The sequence below is a fragment of the Salminus brasiliensis genome, chromosome 4 (genome assembly GCF_030463535.1).
Source record: "Salminus brasiliensis chromosome 4, fSalBra1.hap2, whole genome shotgun sequence".
Taxonomy (NCBI): Eukaryota; Metazoa; Chordata; class Actinopteri; order Characiformes; family Bryconidae; genus Salminus; species Salminus brasiliensis.
The window spans coordinates 4,918,163-4,933,162 of NC_132881.1; the positions used below are offsets into that span (position 1 = coordinate 4,918,163).

The 15,000-nt window shown below is 44.6% G+C and overlaps 1 protein-coding gene across 3 annotated transcripts in view; it reads right to left on the reverse strand.

Annotated features, from left to right (window-relative positions):
- Window positions 1-1,412: 1,412 nt before the first annotated feature.
- The window catches only part of runx3 (RUNX family transcription factor 3), an 83,430-nt gene continuing 69,842 nt past the window's right edge, over window positions 1,413-15,000 (reverse strand). For all 3 annotated transcript variants that reach the window (XM_072676776.1, XM_072676777.1, XM_072676778.1), the window contains 2 exons: window positions 8,268-8,339; window positions 1,413-1,939 (listed from right to left, as the gene is read on the reverse strand). In XM_072676776.1, the coding sequence (XP_072532877.1) occupies window positions 1,413-1,939; window positions 8,268-8,339 (599 nt within the window). The remainder of the gene's footprint in view (window positions 1,940-8,267; window positions 8,340-15,000) is intronic.

Below are 15,000 nucleotides of genomic sequence, written 5' to 3' on the forward strand. Positions count from 1 at the left end.
GTAAAGCTTCTTCGTTGTGGAAGAAGAGGTTAGAATGACATCGGGAGGCTTCACACTTTGGCCAGTAAAGGGAGCGTGGGAGTTCATGCCCCGGAGCGGTGATGACGAAACGGTGCACACAAGGACATTTGGGGCCTTCAGAGCCGCATCCTACTGCAGCTCAAATGGGAATGGGGATGCGGATGGTGGGTCTGGCGAGTGGATAGATACCGATCATGACAACTTCTTTAAATTAACCATTTTTAGTGCATTGGTGCTACATTGGAAAACAGACATTACATCAAAAAATAATTCTACCATCTCATAATTTAGGCGTCATATATTACAGTAGCACGACTTGCGATTTTATATTAAATCAATTAAGATTAACAAATAAATGGAAGACAAAAAAAAACAAAAAACAAGCGGACAAAAAAACGATAAATGTTTTTCGACCTGAAAACAATAAAAAGAATATTTATATAGAATTGGCTCAAATAAATTAAAGAACACCCAAACCATGTTACTTATAATTCAAACAAATGGCGGCTTAAAGAAACCACAGTATTTAAAAAAAAGAAAAGAAAAATCCCAAGCAAACAAATAAAAATAAAATGCAATCATGACAATTTAACCCAAATCTCAGCATGTTCACGAGGGCAGAAGATTGTTCGTGATCGTTGCAGAAAAAATGGAAGTAAATCAAGCATTGACGTCTTTGGTATTTGGTGGTCGCTAGCTGTGGCGTCGTCATCAATGCCGTACCATTGAAATTAGATTTAAAGCTCGGAGGCAAAAGCTGAGTGTAGCTCAAATCAACAAAGACATAAATAAAAGCTTCTGAATCGTATAGCAAGGCTTTACATTACGCGCCAGGCCCGAGGCCCAGGCGAAGGTCTAGACCATTCTGGATGTCCTGATGTCTAGGCAGTGAGGCAGGTGCTGTCCAGGCACTCTGGATACAGTCGAAACCAAAAGAAAAAGAGCAGTCTGCGATTTAGGAGCGCTTATTCAAGCAAGTGGTGGAAGGTGGGTCGCCATTCTTCATCCGCCCTTTGCTCGTGACGGCTCAGTCTTACAGGGCAAGGATTGGCACGGAGAGTCATGAATGACAAAGTTAAAGTCCTGTCTTTCTTTGGTTTGAAAAGAACGAGGAAAAGGAAACTTGGAAGGGGGCGTTAAAATGGACCAACCATGCAATGTTCATCAATTTGCTTCATCTTTTTTTTTGTTTTTTGTTTTGCTTTGTTCGGTCATCATCTTCTGTCTCGGTGTCGCTTCCTCTCTTCTTGATCATTCCTGTGATTGTAGATGCCATCGTTGTATCATTATGTGTCACTCTGGTTTCAAATTCAAACGTAAGCCAAGCGTTTTAGCCTTTCCCCATCCCCCCCCAAACCCAACCCGCCCCTCCAACCCCACCCCGTCCAGGCTCAGTATGGCCTCCACACGGACTCGTCCATGCGGCCCGTTGTGCTCATGGCGGTGGGCGAGTTGCTGTGGCTGCCGTCCGCCTCCACCCCGTCGCTCTGGCTCCCCAGGCTGGCGTTCATCAGGCTGCCGGCGGCCCCGCCCCCAGAGCCGGCTGCCCCGCCCCCTGCCGCTGCCGTGCAGGAAGTAAGCATGCGGGTGGGCGAGCGTTCGCCCCCCGAGCCGCCACTGGCCGACACCATGGAGAACTGGTAGGAGCCCGAGCCGGTGCCATAGTACAGGTGGTAGGGGGAGGAGTTGGTCTGGAAGTGGGAGCTTTGGTTCTGGTTGCCAGGATACGGCGGAGGCAGGTAGGTGTGGTAGCGAGTGGGGGGCATGCCTGTCACGCTCAGACCCCCGATGCCCGTGCTGGACGGGTTGGCCGAGTAGGTGAAGGGCCCCGGGTAGTGCATGTGGGAGTCTGGGAAACGCGGGGCAGTCAGCGGCGAGAGGGACGGGAACGTGGTCCTCTGCTGGAACAGGTCAGTGCCTGAGGGAGAGTGGAGGGAAACAGGGATAGAGGGTAAGTAAGGACACCCATATGGAAATCCGATATATGGCCATATATGCACAGACATCAAAAAGAATTGGGTATATGTTTCAAAACATATGAACATACGTGTTTTATACATATATTTCAATATCAAATGTTGGATACATGCATAATATATAGAGCATATGAATATGTTTGCAAGGTATGAAAATACATATAGCCTATATTAGCATTATATGTTAATTATATTATATGTTTCAATGTTACAAATATATGTTTATTTTATTTATATATTTATATATATATATATATATGTTGTAATATAGTGTAATACAATTAATGTAATAAATATTATATGTATATATGTAATAATAAACAATATATGTATTAAATGCAGCACTAGCTTAAACAGTACACATACTGTGATACTGTGTGATATATATTATAAATATATATATATATACATATATAAATTTAACATATATATTTTTCTACATATATATTTGTTTAATTTATACACATTTTTAAAACCCTAGTAGCTTTTCTATGAGCGCAAAACACATCTCCAAACGCTGCACATCTCCAAAATGACCACTCCAAGATATTTTGGACCATTTCCACTCCACAGGAGGAACTGCACGGGGACAGCAATAAATCAATACATGCTCTATACTTATGGACGTAGCCAGCAGTCCAGCCACTAAACCACATCTTCAGCTGGGTCTGTGAGCCGCTGACTGGTGTCTGTAACCGTGAAACACTAAGTGGACTGGTCTGTCTGGTAAGTCCATTTCAAACGCGCTTTCTGTTCTGCCTCGCCGAGGCCATTACGGGAGTATATGACCCATGGAAATTCAGCCTACATAACAGCTCAGGATCAGGGCCGGGAAGTCCGATTGTGATGTCACAATCATCAAACAAACAAAAAAAAATCAATGGATATCTGATGCCATGGCAACTGAGTAAGAGCGTGATGTAGGCCGGCCTTTAGCAGTCTAAAGGGCCTGCTTTGGATTTTGTGTCCTGACGCACAGAAGAACAGGCGTAACGTTTAAACTCAGTGCACCTGTATACACTGAACACACACACACACACACACACACACACACTCCTATCCGACTGCCCCGGTTTATTTACTTGTTTGCGCCGAGTGCCCGTACGACAGCACTGAATGCCGGGGTAGCACAGCAGCTTCTTGCTAGTGAGCAGGCTTTGGCATGCCAGCGCCCTGAGGGGGGAAGGATGCCGGGCTTTGCGTGCCACCGCCTCATTGAAATGTCCCACCCCCACCCCCAAACCCCGCACCACCTCCCCCCTTCTATCTGGGGCGCCGAGTCCGCTTGCAGGAGAGGAGAGACAGGGAGAGAAAATCGAGACAGTTCTTTTGCAATTTGCACAGTTTTTCCCTTTTTTCCCTCCTAACATGTTTAGCTGTGGCAGAGGAGGAGGAGGAGGAGGAGGAGGGGTGGGCGAGAGAGGCTGAAGGCCCCTCTTTCTTTCCTCAGACAGCACTGTGCGGAAAGGGGCCCGTATCTGGTTCCAGGCGGTGGCTCAGCTGCGGTTAACTCCTAGCGGACCCCCGAGATGCCTCCTGCTTCCTCCTTCTGGCTTCCCGTTGTGGCCTCGCTCTGCCTGTGTCCCAAATCGAGCGCTTCTGCTCTGCGTTAACCACTGCTAGTGCTTACTCCAGGTACTACACGACGTGTATCATGGGAAAATTTGACAAATTTTATGATGTCACAGCCACAGAGCTGCAAAAACAACCCGTTTGGAGTTCCTCTCCTTTGTGATGTCACATTCATCAAACAACCTGTGTCAACTGTGTCTTCCTTGTGATGTCACAATCTATCACTTTTATGATGTCACAGCCACGGAGCTGCAGAGACAACCCGTTTGGAGTTCCTCTCCTTTGTGATGTCACAATCATCAAACAACCTGTGTCAAATGTGTCATCCTTGTGATGTCACAACCCATCACCTTTATGATGTCACAACCACGGAGCTGCAAAAACTTTCATTGCATTCAGCCGTGAGAACATTAGCGAGGTCAGGTGCCGATGCTGGATCATTAGTTCTGCCACTCTGCAACTCCAGAGAAAGCAGGTTCCACTGCTCCACAGCCCAATGCTGGGGGCCTTAATGCCCCTCTAGCTGATCCTTAGCATTAAGCACGGTGACCTTAGGCTCATGTGCTGCTGCTCAACAACGTCATAATCTACTGGAGGTGCTTTTCTCCAGAAATAATATGTTAATAATAAGTGTGAACACCTGTGTCAGCAAGGGGTACACCTCAAAGTAGCTGAATGCACTCGCTAGTAGGGGTGTCCACAAACTTTTGGGCCTTTCTGAGCATTCAAGAGCATTCCTAAAGTTGCCAACTCTACTAGCATGCAGTGAACTACACAGTGTATAGCGTACAAATGTGCTGCACTGAATAGAGACATAGGATCTCTCTCTCTCTCTCTCTCTCTCTCTCTCTCTCTCGCGCGCGCGCGCATGCTTCCTTTCACTTTCCTTTATGCTAAATTTAGAACAGGCACTGGAAGGGGCCTCTTTGCTCAGTTTTTATTTCCCTTGACACACCGCCCACACTAGATTAATGAGAGAGCACCCCAATGCCTCGGACGGGCTGACTTTACTACAACAACAACTGGACACCACCACAACACACCTCAGCCAAAGAGGTGTCATAACACAGCTTGGCAAATCACCAGAAAATGATGCGCACACTCTAGCCTCCTCTAGAGGCCTGAGGGGGGTCCTACAGTTTGGAGGAGGCATATATATGTATGGATATATTTAATAGGCTGTTTCAGTCACCTCAGCCTCTTCCCTCAGCCTCTTAGTCTGAAGACTCCAGAGCTCTACCAATGAGGTGTGCAGTGACTGTAGTCATGCCCTGATGTGTGTGTGTGTGTGTGTGTGTTTTTTTTTTTTTTACCTACTATTAAAGATGATCAACCTTGTGCAGTCTTTCTCTTGATGGTGGTAGATGCTGACAACAGCTCTGGCAAGGGCTACCTTAGGTCCCGTGATGATATTTTAATTATTTTAGGAATTTTTGGAGACTTGTGGTGGTGTCTTGTGGTCTGCTGTTGGGACGAACTTCCTAGAACAGCCTGGCCAGTTTTTTTTTTTTTTGTTTTGTTGAATTTTTCCAGTTAGCCTAAATGCTGTGGATACAGCATCGCGGGGCAGCCAGCACGCTTGGTCCCCAGCTCCACCTCAACAGCTAACAGACGACTGTACCGGCCAATAGGGAGGTAAGCATGACCAACTGTGCTCTCTCAGACTCCGGCTGCTGATGGCAAAGCGGCACGGCTCGGGATTTGAACTGCCTATAGTTCTCCACTGTAGAGAAGTGCTCTTCAAAAACACCAGCCTAAACCAGCCATTACATTAAAACCCCCCCTGCCTAATCCCCCATGCTGCCAAAACAGCTCTGCCCCGTCAAGGCATGAACTCCACAAGATCTTTGAAGGCAAATCCTTCAAGTCCTGTACGTTTTGAGGTGGCGGGGCCTTGACCCTGCCACCGATTCTTGGAGCACCTTTGGAATAATGCATATATATGCACATGTCCTGATATGGTATAAAAACAAGTGTGTGTGTGTGTGTGTGTGTGTCTGTGTTTTTGAGGCAGAGCAGCTCAGTAGCGCGGTCCCACCCCACACATGATCTCCATTACTCTCTCCTAAAATGTGTCGACTCAGAAAAAGAGAAAAGGAGACGGCGAGAAGAAAAAGAAGAAAAAAGCAGAGATAGATGGAAAAAAAGGAAAGCAGGATAAACTCCAGAGTCTGTCTGGCACAGACGTCTGACTCCCAGTACCCCCCACCCCACACACACACTCTATTTCCCTCTCTCTCTTCCTCATGCCTGCTGAAATACCTCTCTTCAGGCTTTTATAGAGTACATGTTGTTACTCTGTACTCTGTGTGTGTGTGTAAGTGTGTGTGTAAGTGTGTATGCGCGGGTGCGGGAGTGTTTTGCGCGCACCCTACCACAGGGAGCTGTTTAATTCCCCGAGTTCCACTAGGCCACAGTGAAGCGTGTAACCCAGCTCGGCACAGAGGTCTGGCTCATTTGCCTTCAGCGTGAGCGCCGTGTGCGTATGTGTTGGCGCCCATTTGCTGGTGAGGATGCAAATCTTGGAGCTCACCTGTGAAAATGTTTGTTTGCAAGATGGGAATGCAAACCCTGATGGATCGCACCTGGTTGGACCACAAAAGAAAAGAAAGAAAGAAAGAAAAAAAAACCCCCCACGAAATACAGACAGGCGCGAGAACACGCAAGTGAGAGAGTGAGAGCAAACCAATAAAGATAAGCGGTCACTTATGTTCTCCATTAGAAGACCACTCTACTACTGCTACTGGTGACTACAGGCCTATATTCCCCGCTGTAGAGAAATGCTCATTGCCACCTTCCTATACACCTTACCATCTCAGCCATAACATTAAAACCACCTGCCTGATACTGTGAAGGTCCCCCCCGTGTCCCTAAAAATAGCCTGATCTATTGAAGCATGGACGCCTCCATGGACACCTTTTTTGGAGCACCTTTGGGAGGTACTGACCACTGCTTACCAGGAATACTCCCACAAGACCCGCCCAGTCGTCCAGCCATCACAATCACAATTGGGCCTTAGCCATTTTTCCTGCTTCCAAATATGTAGACCCCGTCACCTGACAGGTGCCATTGTGATATAAATAAATCTTAACATGATCAGCCATAACATTAAAACCACTGACAGGTGGTTAAGTGGATAACACTTTATCTGTCAGTGGTTTTAATGTTATGGCTTATCAACGCTCTTTTCAGTCTATTCAGGGCTCTGTTGGGACCACCACAAGCTGGCGATAGAGCGAGGCAAATGACTGAACATACACCTCAGGTGTTTACTCTGGCAACAACACATCATGCTGGATGCAAATGATGTCATTTCCGAAGCGCGAGTGGCTGGAGCAGCTCGAGTGACCCCCCCCCTCCTTTCTAAACGCGGCCTAATCGCTAGCAGACTGCAGGAAGAAACGGGAGGTGATGAAAGGTGACTGTGCGGCTGGTAGCTAATCACTCTCTTCTGCTGGAAGGCTAGAGTTCTGAGAGATAAGAGGGGGCAGGAGGTCACCTGGCAGGCGTACGGTTATGCATCTTAGGACACATGAAGTGAAAAATCCTGCGATTCGGTTGACATTTGGGCTCTGACCGCCTCAGCCACATCACACTGCGGATGGAACGACAGCAAAATGAGGGGCTTCTTTTTTTTCTTTTTTTTTTTTTTTGCAGATGATTCTGCTTGTTGCGTCCATTCTTCAACTCGAGAGACCGCAAGAAATAACTGGCTGTGTGTGTGAGAGAGTGTGTGAGAGAGTGTGTTAGAGAGTGTGTGTGTGTGTTATATGTGTGATGAGGGGGCATGACTCAGTTGCAGGTTTGGCATGGTTGTGGGGTTTGCGGGAACAGAAAGGGCAAGCTGGCTGAACTGCTCCAGGGATGGAAAAATGTGCCAGCTGAGGGTGTGTGTGTGTGTGGTGTGGATAGAGAGTCTGAAGGTGTGTATGTATGTACCTGTGTGTGTTTGCATGTTCTTGTATTACTACTTTTGTATACTTGGTACTGTATACTGTAGTGTATACTACAATACAATATACATATATATAGAGAGAGAGAAAAAATGAGACTCCCTCTTTCTCTATGTCTCTCTACCCATCTCTCTCACCACACACACACAGCATGCACATGTTCCAAGCAGTAATTAAAGCAACCTATTTGTACCTTCCCTTAAGCGTTACACTGTGATTGGACTCTTAATGTTATGATTCACCCTGAGAATTAAACACACACACACACACACACACACACACACTGAAGATGTGGGCCATATGAGGACAGCAGCATGGTTGTGGTTTACTCCGCTGTTTTTCCCAAAGTGCATGTGGTGAGTGTTCCCACATTTCAGAGTTCATCTCACTAGAGCTTTAAACACACACTCACGTGTGTTTTCACTCCACTCTCAGGATGTGGAGTCATAAACAGGAGCATATATACAGCAGCGAGATATATATATATGCGAGATAATATATTGTATATAAACCTTGTATCTCCTCAACATCAACTTCACAGAACAAGCCCAAACGTAAAAAGTTCTTATTGCGGGTCATTTTGGAGCATTCCCATTGGTCGATTTGTTATGATGTTTTAACACAATGTAAAGAACAATGGATAGAAATGAATGACTAACTTACAGCCATTGTGTAATCGTGTGTGTGTGTGTGTCGGTGTGTGTGTGTGTGTGTGTTTAAATATGTGTGTTATAAAATGTCTTACTTGGCCAGCGGATGTCATCCTCCACTTTGCAGGTTTTCAGCGGAGTTGGGTCAATCTGGTCTGGCCACAACCCTATGAAGCACAAGGTGTAATACATTGGTAAGGGTTAAAAAGGTCAAATCCATCCATCCATCCATCCATCCATTATTCCACCCCATCATTCATCCATGCATCCACAAAATAGCCAAGATCATTCATTTAAAATATAGACCAGAAAAGTCCACTTAATTAATTCACACATCCCACCCATCATCCACCCATCTGTCCATCCATTCATCCATCCATCCACCCATACATCCGTCCATCTAATAGCTTAGGTCATTTTTGTAAAGTAGGACATTCGTCCATCATCTGTCAACCATCCATCCATTCCTCCACCTTATCATGTATCCACACATTCATTCACCCATCCATCCCTCCATCTGTCCAGCTATCCATCTATCCCATTGTCCACCCCTCCCTCCATCCATCCACAGAATCGCCAAGGTCATTTTGGTTAAATGTAGACCAAAAAATCCCCTTAACTTATTGACCCATCCATCCCATCATCCACCCATCTGTCCATCCATCCATCCATTCAATCAACCATCCATCCACCCATCCATCCATCTAATAGCCTAGGTCATTTTTTTAAAGTAGGATACATTCACCCATCCATCCCATCATCCGTCCACCATCCATCCATTCCTCCACCTCATTATCTATCCATGCATTCATCCACCCGCCCATCAATCCAGACACCCATTCCTTCATGCATTCAGTTCATCCATCTGTCCACCTATTAATTCAATCATCCATTCATTCCACCACCCATCTATCTATTACAGCATCCATCCATCACTCCATTTATCATCCAAAAAATAATCGAGCTCATTTATTTAAGACACAGGCCAAATATAAATCCACTTATCACATTCATCAGTATATCCATCCACCCACCCACCCATCCATCCATCCGCAGAACAACCCAGGCCAATTCATGCAATTCCACTTGTCATATCTCTAAGAGGTAGAAGATCTCTATCTAGGAGCTCATTAAACCAGTGAAACAGGTCGATCAGTAATCTGAGATACGTCGTGCACATGGCCTGGTTCATGACCCTCCCCAAACCCATACATACAAACAGGAGACACCTTCTGCAGTGTTAATACGACTACATGACATGACCTGACCTCAGAAAAGTGTCAGAACTACTGACGCTTGATGGGACAGGATTATGTCGGTGGTCATGAATGGCTTATGAAGGCTTGAGAAGGCTGCTGGACGTGTCTGCAAGCAAGCAAAACCAGCTGAAAACGGTGCCATACAATGATACAATGACCAGTTCCCTCAAATCAGCCAGTAAATACAGTGTGTATTATGCACCTATTGGAGGCATGGGGGCATGTGCACCTGCTGGCTGCTCTATAAGCAGGCCTCTCTGTTAAATAACCCAGTTCTCTGGTGGGCTACACTGACAGGGCAATACAGCACTACAGTAACTTTAATGGCTTTTAATGACCCAGTGATTTTAATGCCTTTCTGTTCACTCAGCAGTTTGTGGTATGTGAATAAGTGTAGGTATGTGTGTGTGTGTGTGTGTGTGTGTGTGTATTCTAAGGCATGATTGCGACAGCGTGAATTTGTTAGCACTTGCTTTGTTGGCAGGGCCAAGCTCATCTTGAGACTGTGTTATTGTTTTAATCAGGCGAAGGTGGAGAAAAGCAAACATTCCACAGTCTGTCTCTTAGAGGTATCGCATAACACACAAACACACACACACACACACACACACACACACATACAGTCTCGTAACGCGTGAAAAGGAATGTCGAACATGTCTGTAGTACATATAAGTGGTTTTGCATTAGGGTGCCTGCAGTAAGATCTCTGAAGTCCTCGCACTTTGATGACTAAGTAGTAAAATAGGTCCATGCTTATTTAGATGTGTGTGTGTGTGTGTGTGTGTGTGAACTGACTTGTCTGTGAATGCATGCCTTTCAAATGAGTGAAAGGCATGAGTGCGTGCTGGCCTTTTTTAGGGGGGGCTAAGGGGATCCCTCTATCTGCCTTAGGCCTCACAAAACCCTGGAGGTCTCTGCTGGGGGTCGAGGTGTGTGAGCGCTCTTCTCAGGACTGTTGGTATACGTTTTTTTGGTCTGCGCTCATGCGCTCAGTGATACACATTCCATGCACAATCATAAACAGCATGATGTGCGTTACATTAATAGCCTGTTATATACATGTAATATCAATGCAATGCATACTGGACTCCGACTACTCAGACTATGAAAAGACTACCATTTCCATGTATTCATTCTTATGCAGACATGGGAGCCATGGGGGGGTTCAAGAAGGCCAAAGTTGAAGGACCATTGCAGCGTCTACACGACCAAATCACCTCCTTTCAGTTCAACCTACAACCTAGGCCCACTTGAACCCATCACCAACCCCCCCCCCCCCCCCGACATGCCATCTCCAGAGTGTCTCCAGTGTCCAGTTTTTTAATGAACATAATCTGGCATCACCCTAGCATTTGGATCAAAGGTTTTTCTTAAGATAATGATGATAATGATGATGATGATGATGATCATCACGCATTGAACCAGACGTGTCCAAACCTTTGGTTTGCTGGTGCTGTGTGTGTGTTTTGCGTGATGGGGTGGTCGGGCTGGGAAAAGAACGCCAGAATGTGGCTTTTCTTTGCGGCGTCATTGCACATTCGTGACATCAACAGCACATTATCTAACAACAAAACTAGTTAGTGTGACGGGGTGGTAAGTCAATATCAGGCACATAAATCATTGCTTTTTTTTGTTACAAAAAATATGTTTTTTGAAAAAAAAAAAAAAATAATAATAATAATCCTGAATAATAATAATAATAATAAATGTTTGATCAAGAATAACATTTATTATCCTGATCTTTATCATTCTTTTTTTGCACATTTTTTGTGCCTTATGCTCAGAAATCCCATCAAACGTAATGAACGCAAATGGCAGCCATTTCGGAGAATGACTCACACCAAACTGACATTACTAACTCCAGGCTTCTAACACTCTGACCTCATTACTGGCCTTATCATGGTCCAGCTCTACATTAGTTCTAAACTGGTTTAAGCTCAGGTGTTCCCCACTATCTCTCTACATCTTTGCACGGTAGAGTCTTGAGTCAGCAGTACTGCTGATTTCTCTCTCTCTCTCTCTCTCTCTCTCTCTCTCACACACACACACACACACACACACACACACACACACATTAGCCTGGAGAATCAGCAGCCAGGCTAAGATGATGTTTGAGAATTGTGTGTGTGTGTGTGTGTGTGTGTGTGTTCCTTGTCCATCATGTTGCTGAGTAGCAAAATAACACACTGGGTATCTATGCAAGTGTGTGTGTGTGTGTGTGTGTGTATAGTTCACACTCGCCGGTCACGCCACACTGAACTGCCAATTTGACATGCAAATAAAGCCTGTTTGCTCTCGGTCTGAGATGGGTTAGTTGTTACAAGCCAACCATCACGTACTGTGGACACTGCGGCGAACCATCGCTCACACACACACACACACACACACACACACACACTAGACTGCTCAATACAGTACATGTTTGTTAATAATTAATAATTAATTACCACATAGGGCAGATCGCCAGTCATAATTTAGATGATCATTATTGATTATAAGTTATTAGTCCACCAGTAATTGCAAAGTCATAATCAAGCACAGCAATCTACCAATTGTTTTCTGATCAATTGCGATTAATTGGGACAGCCCCAATCACAATACGGTACTGCAATGTTTTGTATGCATCATGCAGCCCTGGATCACATGGTTACAATGTCTAAAAACAGAAACAGGGATGTAAATAAACAGTCTCAACTAAATTGTATTGATTAATCGGGACAGACCTAATCGCAATATAGTGATTTCTTTATATAAAGCAGCCCTAAATAACATGGTTACAACGTACAAAACAGGAATAGGAATGTAGGAAAACAGTTTGATGAATGCATGTGACCAATTTCAGTCAACTTTGAACCAATTAATCGAGTCTGACCGATTAATCGGGACAGTCCTAATTGCAATATGCTATTTTGTCCATGTCATGCAAAAGATTGTAAAAGATTACATGTTTACAATGTATAAAATGAAAATTGGAATATAGGGTGGTTGTAATTCCAACAAAATCGATACTCAATTCATTCTTTGAGTATGATCGATTAATCGGCACAGCCATAATTGGAATATGGTGTTTTATCTATATAACACAGCCCTAGATTACATGGATACAGTGCATACAAATAGAAAAAGGGGTGGAGGTAAACAGTGTGATAAATTTAAAAGAGCAGTCTTAACTAAATTTGAATCAATGTATCGAGTTTGATCAATTAATCGCAAAAGTGCAAATTGCATTTATAGTATTTTGTCCATATCGGGCTGCCCTACATTGATACATGGATACAATGTATAAAAACTAAAATAGGAGTGAAGGTAAACTCAGTAAGTAGGTAATCAATTAATCGAGTAGGTGTTTAATCAGGAAAAATTAAATGTAGGCAAACAGTCTGATAAATTTAATTAAACAGTCTCAACTAAAATTTAATCGATTAATCGAGTTTGGTCAATGAATCGTGACAGCCCAAAACGCAATATTGCATTTTGCCTGTATCGTCTAGCCCTAGAATACATGGTTACATTGCACAAACATGGAAATGGTAGCGTAAGTCTCAGTTTTTAACCGATTAATCGAGTTTAATCGATTAATCGGGACAGCCATGGTGGCAGTTTGGTGTTTTCTCTGTATCATGCAGATGATGAAGGTACTCTGCAGTGATATTTCTCTCTCTCTCCCTCTTTCTCTCTCCCTGGTTTTCTCTCCACAATGGTAAATTCTTGCGTATAAAGGCCTTATTCAGAGCGCAGGCCGCAGCTGCTGCCATTGCTGTAAGAAAATAAACATTTCCTTCAAATATTGTGATTGGCTGACGGACAACGTCAATAGCAGCCGTGCAGATTAGTGCTGTTATTAAAGGCTGCCGCTCCACGTGCTCGCGTACGCGTTTGCTGTGTGCTTGCGTGTACACTTACCAGTGTGTTAAAGTGTCATTAAGGCTGCGTGCTGTGTGTGAGCCTTGAGTTCAAGTGGGTGAAAGTATGTGAAAGTGTGTGTGTGTGAGTGTGTGTGTGTGAGACAGAGAGAGAGATCCAGAATTCAAACACGGTCAAGCTCAGGCCTTAAACGTGGTCCGTCTCTCTGGGTGAGTTTGAAATGAGTAGCTTGCCTCTCTTTCAGATGATGAAGGTAATGTAGCAAACGAATACTGGAAGCTTACTCACCACCGATTAGCAGCGACTAAATCATCACAGTTACGTCAAACGCTGCTGGGTTCCTGTTAAGCTCTTGCAAACGGACTTGCTTGTGAGGTTTCTGACACTGCATGACACACTGTTGTCTGTAAATGTAGACTAAAGTACAGACGGAGCGCAGGCATGCAATTTGCATGGCGCTAACTGGTGGGGTATAGGCTTCCATTAGCTGTATTAGCCTTGGAGCTTCCAGTGCAAACCCAGGGGTGCGCCGATACGATGCTCAGTATCGGTATTGGTCTGGATATCGGGAAGAAATAGAAGTATAACCTAAACTATCTACACATATTATGGTGTTAAGGCTCTGCCGTTTGATTTGTGGTCAGCTTAGCGCCCCCTACTGGGAGAGAGTTAAACCCAGAAGTTAAGAGAACAGGGAGTAGTCATAGCAGAGCACATGGACGCCATATCTTGAATCTGTTGCCATTCTTAATGGTCAGCCCTTAAAAAGGCATTCCCTGTACGTAAGGGTGGTTTATTAATATCCATCTTTAGTTTAAAAGCCATTCTGCCTTATGCTAGGCTAGTTACTTTAGCTTACCAGTTGTTTAGCTTGCTGGATAGCTGGACAACAGAACCAGTGAGGTCAGGATACAAGGCATGGCTCCAGAAAGATAATCCAAATTTGACCAAAACATGGTCAATTCTTACAAATCTTACAATTCTGTTCATTTTTGTTCAGATATCTCAAATTATGCCATAATTGAGTAGCCTATGAGCTCATGAAAATAATAAATACCTTCATACCGCCATCTATAAGATAAAATTACGACAAACTATCAAAAAAATCCATGGTATCAGTAGATAATCAAGGTTGCAGTATCGGTATCGGGCTTGAAAAGGTGGTATCGTGCCACCCCTATCACTAAACACGTTTTGGCTTTGGTGGCCATATGTCCACCAAACTATGGCCTTAAGAGCAGAACTGTAGCCCTTCTTCACTCCCCAGTTGCAGCCCTGGCTCTTCTTGGAACAAGGCCTGAAAAGTGTGAAATTCGGTCAGCACCATCCCTACAAAAGGACCACAAGGATGACCACAAGACGCGACTGTCTTCTTTGCTTCTGAGAAAAAAAGGCCTTTTCCATGCTTCGGGATCCAAACAAGCGCCTCACTGAGTGCGGCTTCCTCCAATTTGATGTGTGGCGAAACCACACAGACGCAGAGTTTAGCCCCTAGGAGGTTTTTTTTGTTGCTTTCTTTCTTTTCCCCTCTCCTGCTCCAATTCAGCCTCTTACAGGCGAACTGTGTGGCAGCTAATTACGAGCTCAGATGCCTGGGAATTACAAGCAGCTTTTCCCAAGACATAAAATCTAACAATCCAGCCTGACAGACGGAGAGACAGAAGTCTAGACTCTGCGGATTTTTTAAATCGCTGACACACATTTC